The sequence below is a fragment of the Capsicum annuum genome, unplaced genomic scaffold (assembly GCF_002878395.1).
Source record: "Capsicum annuum cultivar UCD-10X-F1 unplaced genomic scaffold, UCD10Xv1.1 ctg50833, whole genome shotgun sequence".
In the NCBI taxonomy this organism is placed as follows: domain Eukaryota; kingdom Viridiplantae; phylum Streptophyta; class Magnoliopsida; order Solanales; family Solanaceae; genus Capsicum; species Capsicum annuum.
The window spans coordinates 1-9,510 of record NW_025858732.1 but is presented as its reverse complement, the minus strand read 5'-3'; the positions used below and the strand labels follow the sequence as shown (position 1 = coordinate 9,510).

The window sequence follows — 9,510 nt, the reverse complement described above, 5'->3', positions numbered from 1 at the left end:
TTTGTTGTGATGGAAGTCAATAACCATCACTTTTGAGCATTTCAGTTTTCTTTGAGGACGCTAAAATGAGTAGTTGAAAGTATAATTGTTATATTGATATATATGCAGGGCAACATAGATCATGGAACTAATTTTAAACTCGAGCAGTCATTAAATTACCAAAATGATAAATTGTTGGAAAATTATAAATTTTCGTGCCACAGATTATATAATTGAAATTATTTGGTTGAAAAAAGTTTAGCCGTACATCAGTTCGATGTGTAGGAATAGAAGAACCATTGAGTAATTATATTTCTCATTCGTTCAGAATGCGTTGAACCATGTATTATAGACATGTTTTCCAAGTGTATAATTTTACAACACAAAATCATTCACATTCGAGTCAAACTGTAACTTGAACATATATGTTACAGAAAAATAGCAGATATCATCTACCGACTATAACACTAATTGTGATATTGTTTGAGGAAAAATCCTGCTTCTCATTGCATATATCTGCATCTTCATATTTCCTCATTGAGGTATATGTAGGTTGCTTAGGCAAGGGCAATTGTATATTGTCCGTCTCCAACATTAACACGACAGAGGATATGCTCGGTCTGTGAACCTCCATGTCTTGCACACAAATTAGTGCTAAGTGTATGCATCTCAATGCTTCATCATGTTTACACTCGTCCCAAATAGAACGGTCCACTAGATCCATTGGCGTGCCTTCATCCCACTTCTGCCATGCCTGAAAAATTTTCCATAAGAAAAATGGAAATTCATTGTTACTGTACTTCTTAGCAACCATTGAAAAGTAGTTGAGGAAATTGATTAAACATACATAAGCAATAATGCCTGAGTACTTATCAGACCGAAAGCTTGAGTTCGTCCGGCCACAGATGATCTCAAGTAATAGTACACCAAAGCTATAGACATCAGATTTTCCGGAGAACAAGCCTTCCATTGCATACTCGGGAGCCATATATCCGTTGATTTAAGTGAGAAAAGTAAAGTAGCATCGATAGAGTTAGTTCTTTGAGCAAGTTAAAGGAACATTAACATCTTTTATAGGAAATAAAATCGATTGATACTCACGTGTGCCTACTACCCTATTTGTATTTGCTTCATTTTGATTTCCTCCAAATATCCTGGCCATACCAAAGTCTGAAATTTTTGGGTTCATCTCTTCATCTAGCAAAATGTTACTAGCCTTTAAATCCCTATGGATTATTCTGACTCTTGAATCTCTGTTCAATAATGTTGAAGCGTTTTCTCCAGCTTAATTGGGCGTGCCTAACAGGATCTGAGAAGCGTAAACCAGCAAAGTTAATTGTAAGTGATCAATCTCTATCATTGAAATTATGTGACAATTTGTTGCATCCAAGAACTAACCAAATAAAAATGAATCTGAACTTTCGTTAGGCATGTACTCATAAAGCAGCATTTTTTCTTCTCCTTCAATGCAGCATCCCAAAAGTCTAACAAGATTTCTATGTTGTAATTTGGCAATTAGCATAATCTCATTCTTGAACTCCTCTACACCTTGTCCGGACTTTCTTGAAAGTCTCTTCACTGCAATTTCTTCGCCACATTGTAGCTTTCCCTAAATATAAAATAAACATTGACGTTAATTTAAGATAACAAGGCCATACTACTATAGCAAATTAAGACACACTAGTCAATTTGGATGGAAATCAACCTTGTAGACGGCCAAATCCGCCTTGTCCCAGCATGTTTTCACTAGAAAAGTTGCCAGTAGCTGCTGCTACACCACTGAAACTGAAGAATGTAAGTTCTGAACCACTACCTTGATGCCCTTCAGCACTCAAGTCTCCTGGTCCCGAAAAGTCCATAGAATATTCTTCACTCCTAATTGTCTCGCTTCTCACAATTTGGTTGACCCTATTGGACGCTGAAAATGGGACATTGACAATTTAGGTACTCTACATAAAAGGAAATTGACAATTTAGGTACTCTACATAACAGGAAATAACTGAAGTAAAACAAGTCGTAAACATCAGCAGTTCTGAAATTTTACCTCACGTTTTGGCTTTGTACTTGCATAGTAGCAAAACTGCCATACAAACAACAAATGCCCCGGCTACCAGGAGTGGATATTACCACAATTTTGAGTGTCCTATTGGTCTTACCTGTTTCATCAAAGTTTGTAATGAGAACATCTAAAAATTAGAAAGGCTTCTATTTCCTGATGCCAATATGTTGCAAATTTTAAATGATTGTATGAATACCAACAGAAATACACAGTTTACTATATCAGCAGATTGTAATGCTTACCGAGTTCAGAATTAGCAAGGCGAACATACAGTGTGTTTCCACCTTCCTTGAACTGCTGCATATCAACTAAATCTCCACTCCATATCATGCAGTATATTCCGCTAACAAATGCATAAGCAGTACATGAACAATCGTCCAGGCACTTGCTCTTACACTCGTCGAGGTCTTCTATACCTGGTCTATCCGCGTAATCTGGCAACTTGATTTTCTCAATCTCCAAGAATCCGTCCCTCTTTCCACCATCACTCTTCAAGACACTGTTATTTCCTCTGCATTCCAGTTCTGTCCTCCTAACACACCCTTTGGACCAGTTTCTTGCATTCCACTGTCCCAAATCTTTCGGTACAAATCCATTTCAACAAATGCATTTTTGCGAATTTGTGACATCACATTTTGCGAAATTCCCACATAAATTATACAAATCACAACCACCTGATGGATGAGACTGTATTATACTCCATTTTCCTTCATCTTTATCCCACCTTTATTGTAACTCGTATCGAGTTGGACTAATATGGAACCTCACTAAATCAGAAGCATTTGCTGCATTGTAAGTGAAGTACATCCTATTTCCCTCAATGTAAAGCTTGAAACCATGTAAATACACAGCCTTCATATCTGGAACACCTGTGAATAAGAGTCCATCCCAATATCCACTTCGCCAACGACTATTTATTCCATTCCAGATCACAATTTGTGGTGATCCGCGAGGATCAACTCTCAAGGAATACCTGTTGGAAACATAATTAAGTAAATAAAAATATGATGTTAGGCTTAAAAGTTTTCAAATGAGATGTCACAAATGCTTCATTGTAGCTGAGCAGACTGAGTTCTTAGGGTCGAGTTTCACTGCCACCTAATATCAACGATTCAAGCACCACGTGAGGGCTCGTGTTCAAAATAAAATTAAATAAACAAAGTGTGTTTTTAGCTAAGCTTTTAGATGAGATGTTACAAATGCATCACATTATCAGAGCAGACAGAGTTCTTGGGTTTGAGTCTGCCACCCAACATCAAAGATTCAAGCACCACGTGAGGGGTTGCGTTCAAAACAAAATTAAGTTCTTTTCATCTAAAGCTTTTAGATGACATTGAGACACAATGCAACAAGATATCAGAGCAGACAAAACTCTTGGGTTCTAGTCTCTCTGCTACCCAATATGAAAGATTCAAGCACTAACTGAGGGTTGTTTTCAAAGCAAAATTAAGTAAAGAAAAGCATGTTTTCAGCTTAAGCTTTTTGATGAGATGTTACAAATGCATCACCATATCAGAGTGGAGTCTCACTACCACCTATTATCCCAAGATTCAGATTGCATATGAGAGGAGCGAGGGCGTGTTCGAAGCAAAATTAAGTAAATAAAAACTTGTTTTTTCTCAAACAGTTTAAGTTTTCGGATAAGATGATCACACGCTGCAAAGATTACGTACCTCCCGGGTGAAGGATCACTTTCACTAGTCCAAGACCTCAAAATTCCATCCATAAAAACTTTCATTTCTGGCAAAAATGTGTCAGTAGGATGCTGAAAACTCTGCCACAATACCTTATTATTACTATTAACTATCAAAAGATTGCCATTATCCGAAAGAGATGCTGTACAACTATTCGTCCCGATAGAAACATTCGTAGACCATAGTACATAGCCATGACCATTTTTAACGACCAAATTTCCATTTTCCTCAACAGTAACAATACCATTATTATCAGTAACAGGTTTGTCCCTATTTGCAACCAGAGGCGGAGCCAGAATTTAAAGTCTGATTCGGAATTTCAAGTTAAGACAACGACCTCAAGCTAATATATAACCTTAGCCAAAGTAACTAACAAATAAGGATATTTAAAAAAGCGATAAATTACTTAAACACTATAAATATAAGCATTATCATTACAATTGCATTCGACGAGTTGTCATGTTTTGAAAATGATCAATGATCGCATCATTAGGTACACTGTCAAATACTTCATCCATTATATAACAAACTAAACAATCATTCAAAAAATCATCACCAATCCTGCTTCGCAAATCATTTTTAATAAACTTCACGGAGGAAAAAGCTCTTTCCACTGTTGCAGTAGCCACGGGTAATATCAAATTTAATTTCACAAGCAAATAAATAAGTCCCCACGTCTTGTGCATATTTGTTTCAACTAATTTCATCGAAAGATCTCCCAGTCCTTTCAAATTAGAGAAAGCATTATCCACTTCTCTCACATAGTAAATATAATTGTCAAGATCAAAACTAAGATCTTCAAGCTTGAAGGCACTAAACTCATTTGGATAATATGTAGCAAGCTTCATGATCTTGTCTTTATCATAATTTGCAAAAAAATTCTCAGGACTCAAACTAGCCATTCCAAGAAGTAGATCAGTATTCACTTCACTAAAGTGATTGTTAAGCTCTGAAAGTTATAAATCAGTAACAACATAAAAAACTTTCACAAGCAAATGATGAGAATATGTAACACTTGAGCTCTTGCGCTTTGACTTTCCAAAACCATATTTCTCATTCATTTCAAGAATCACAATATCATTCTTTTCACAAAATAAAGAGACATCTTCTAACAAAGAATTTCATTTACATTCCCTCATCAATTGAAATTGTCTCTTTGAGAAATCCACAAGCTTCATAGCACTAACGATATCTTGATCTTTTCGTTGTAAATCTGTATTCAAATCATATGTCACTATCAAAATTTTCAACATCAAATGCAACATATAGACAAACTCATAAGATCGAATATCTTCCACTAGACTTTTTGCCAATGTTTTCTCATGATAATTTGCACCTTCTTTTTCAAGAACTCCAAGAACAAGAACAATTGATGAGAATAAGGAAATGAAGTTACTTACTGTCTTAAAATGGGACCCCCAATGAGTAGCACAGAGTCTTTGAATTCCAAGTTCTTGATTTAATCCACTTCCCATATGAACTTCACCAAGCACTAATAATTTCTCTAATTTTTCAACTTGATCATCTCGAAGCATCTCCCTGCGCTTAAAAGAACCTCCAACAATATTTAAAACTTTATCAAGAATGTCAAAAAAATTATTCACATCATCATGTTTCTTCGCAACAGCTACAAGAGTCAATTGCAACTGATGAGCAAAGCAATGTACGCAATATGCTAAAGAATTATCTTTCAAAATCAAAGTTTTAAGACAATTAAACTCTCCCTGCATGTTACTAGCCCCATCATAACCTTGTCCCCATATTTGAGATCGACTCAACGAATGATTTAAAAGCAAAGAATAGATCGCTTCTTTCAATGATTTTGCTGATGTGTCTTTAACATGAACAAGATCAAGAAATCGCTCAATAAGCTTACCCTCTTTGTTGACATACCGCAAAACAAACGCCATTTGTTACTTATGAGAAACATCTTTAGACTCATCAACCAAAATTTCAAAGAAATTTCCATTTAAGTCTTCAATAATCGCTTTCACGATTTCTTTTGCACAAGAACTTACAATGTCTTTTTGAATATCAGGAGAAGTCATGGTGCTATTTTTTGGAGCTTTTTCTAATACAACATTTTTTACTTCTTCCTTTTTGTTCGCATACCACTTTAAGTGATCAAGAAAATTGCCTCTTCTTGTAGAAGTTACACACCCGAAAAGACAAATCTTGTTTCAAAAAATATCTTGTCACATCAATCAAAGCATTTAAGAGAATATGATGTTCACCTTTAATTTTTTCGGATTGCTTATCAAGTGAGGCTAAAATAGATTGTTTCGGATTCATCAAATCTAGCATCATCTTGAAACATCGACGATGAATACTATTCACTTCACCCACATATTTTTTAAGACTTTTTATGCCTTTGTTCAAACTTCGAAAATCTTCCATTGTGAAAGATTCACTCATTTTTTTCCATATCCTCCGAGCTCATTTTTAAACAAATAACAACATAAGCAAAATATTGCATCTTCTTCAATGCTATATTCTAACCATTGAGAATATGGAGGTTTAAACCATTCAGGATTAAAGTGACATGGTGTAACTCCAAAATCTCTTATGGGAAACTCAAATTTATCTGGTTGACAAGATTTTTTTTTGTATGTAATATCTCCTTATCCGATCACCTACATTTGGAGAAAATTCTATAATTGATTTTCTTTCAGCAGGGTCTGAACTCTTTGTCGTTATCCGATGCTCCGAAAAGATTGATAGGCAATGAAAAACTTGACAAAAAAGAGCTAGGAGCAGTATCTGAAGAAATTTAAGGCTTGAAAAATTTCGTAATCATATTGTCACTTGCTTAAAGATCCTACGAATCACAAAGCACAAAATTTTCTACAAAATTATTCTACTGCATTGCAATCACAATTCACAAAATACGAAAAATATATGTTGCAATAGAATTACATAAACAATTCATACTAAAACACTTCAACCCAAAATCTAAAGAAAAATTGAAAATCTAATCACAATTTATTGGTCGCGACTCATGAATTTCGGTGCAAAATTATGAGACTAGCAATAAGCAATCTAGCATCTGCAAAAACAGAAATGGAAATGGAAATCACATTACATACCTTGGAAGAGCAGCAAAAGTGCAATTTGGGAAAATAATAACTCGTTTAACGTTTCTTGTTCGAAGAGACGAAGAGCCTAATTGACCAAAGTCCAAAAGGTTTCTGCTAGGTAATGTCGTGGGTATTGGGATTTGGGTAGCATTTTTTTTCTCCATTCTTTAATAATAATTTTTTTTTTTTGTTTTGTTTGTATAAAAAAGGGTAAAAGTGTGTGAATGTTGATTGTTGTAAAAGGTTAAAAGCAAATAAAAAATAATAGTCAAAATTTAGCACGTGCAGGTGCAGCAAAGTGCAAAAAAAAGAGCAAAATGTCGTTGGTGGGGTTTGAAGCCCCATCTTGGGGCCGCTAGGCTAATACACCTACCACTAGACCAACAAACTTACATTGCATGTGAATTCGGACATATATAATTATATACATTTGTATTTTTTATTTATAAATATAGGGTCTACGCAAAAATTAATGGGTTCGGCCGAATCCCCATATAACACTGTAGCTCCGCCCCTGATTGCAACCCAAACAAATGAATCTATTGGAACATCAGCATACCTTATACCAAGAAACTTTTGGTTATAAGAACCTTTTGGACTGAAAAATCCTAAAACAAATTTCTTTTTTGGAGAAATTAGTGTATCACCATCTCTTAATATTTCACCTTGTTTAATTTTATTGGATGTACAACTTAGTAAGTTGAAATAAAAAATAATGAACAAAAAATGAAAAATGAAACCCCTAGCCATTCAAGAATTGGAATTATAAGACAAAGATTTGAAGAATTTTGATGAACAAAAGGGGAAAAAAAATTGTAGCGAGGAAAGACGAAGAATGTGATGACTATTTTTGGTTAGCTATGTATGAATTTAATGCACAAGCATAGAGAAAGATTTGACTTGAAAATCTTGGCTAACCAACCAACCAACCTCCCATGGTCCCACAAGTGCACTTTTGGATTTTTTATAAAAATAAATTAATTTATGTATGCAGTATTAAGTAATTGTTTTTTAACCATATTTTAATATGTGATTAAGACGTTGATTAGTTTGCCTTGCTTTTTCAGTTTAAACATTTTACTTGTGAATTCTGTTTGTAATATTTTTAGGTAGTCTAAAAGTTCATTTTATGTAAGAGCACTCAACTTTTATTTTACTGAGTCAGAAGTCTTTTTTTTTTCCTAATATAGAGATCACTCAAGACAAAGTTATTAAACTATTTTTTATAGCAAAAGCAATCATTCGACCTTGGTTAAGAGTCACAATAGGACATTAAACACTCTTTCTTTTTTTTTTTTGTAATAAAACGTCATGTTTGCAAATTGCATCAGTATAATGTATAACATCTCTTTTGTTTACTCATAATAATATTTTTTGATACTTATAACATATAATTTATTGACTTTAACTATAAAATGAATATTGAATAACATAATCAAATACTTGTTTTCCGACTGAATCTGCCAACTAAATTACGAAACTGAAAAATATTTTCAATACCGACAACAACTTCCATTAAAGCAATCAACTCCTACACCAATTCGTTGTGCACCTTCTAATCTTACATAATAATAATAAAGAAAATTAGCTCTTTATTATATATCTCGTTTTTTTCTTTCCTTCGATTTTAGATGATGATAATAAATAAAGTAAAATTTTCATTTTGTACTCAAAGTGCAATACACCTCACACCAGCTCAAACAACGTCTATAAAATTAATCTGATCCGACTATTTGATAATATAATTTCTTTTACATTATCTTAATATATAAGTTAATCTAATTCTTCAAAAAGATTAGTCTCGTCAAATATGAGGGATATAAATTTTATGTACTTTAATCATCAACTAGTACTATTTTATTTAATCAAGAAAAAACAGGTCAACTAGTAATATTTTGAAAACGTGCTCGCAGACAAAAATAAATAAATACAAAAATGAGTTTCACATAATTGAAAAGTACAAGGCACCTATCTTTTTTTCTTTTTATTTTTTTTGTCCTTCCGTCCATCACCATTAACAAAACAGTGATTAATTATAGAGTCACTTAGATACGTATACCATTCAATATCTAGTTATTCTAAATTTTGGGAAGAAAATATTCTCTATATTCCTTCCATCTTATGTGTTGTATTATCGTTAAGTGCTATTTAGGAAAAACAATAATTAAGAGAGGACTGTTGATTATTTTATCTTTAGTTATGTCTTAAGATATAACTTTTTTTATTAAATATTTGTTTTACTGATCAAAGGCGAATTCAGAATTAATTTTAGCTCAATGAATTTAACTTCAACGTTCTTAGCCTTGAATTCATTATAAGTTTAGAGTTATTATTTATTAAACTTGTATCTATTTTTGACACAAATTTATATTTTGCATTTAAAATACTCATTCAGATGAATCCAGTAACTTAAAGCACCATCAGCCAAGTCCGAAACCATTCTATGCCACCAAACTAAAAAAAACACCAAACTATGCCATATATTTAAAAATGTACCAATCTATGCTTAATTCACAAAAATTGTGAGTTATGCACAAATATCTTTAACGGAAGGCAGCTTACGGTGTTAATTTTTTTGAAAAGTACATACTCATAATTTTTGTGAGTTATTCATTCTTATTTTAACATAACTCACAAAAATTGTGAGTTATGCATTTTATTTTCAATATAACTCACAAAAATTGTGAGTTATGCATTCTTA

The 9,510-nt window shown here is 33.2% G+C and overlaps 1 protein-coding gene and 1 pseudogene across 1 annotated transcript; both read right to left on the bottom strand.

Moving 5' to 3' along the window:
- Positions 1-317: 317 nt before the first annotated feature.
- Positions 318-4,634, bottom strand: LOC124892807 (annotated as a pseudogene).
- LOC124892808 (zinc finger MYM-type protein 1-like) lies at positions 4,314-7,563 on the bottom strand. Its single transcript, XM_047404009.1, has 2 exons — positions 5,133-7,563; positions 4,314-4,945 (listed from the first exon to the last, which is right to left on the bottom strand). The coding sequence occupies exons 1-2, from the start codon at positions 5,640-5,642 to the stop codon at positions 4,907-4,909; spliced, it is 549 nt and encodes a 182-aa protein (XP_047259965.1). The 5' UTR covers positions 5,643-7,563; the 3' UTR covers positions 4,314-4,906.
- Between the last annotated feature and the right edge of the window lie 1,947 nt (positions 7,564-9,510).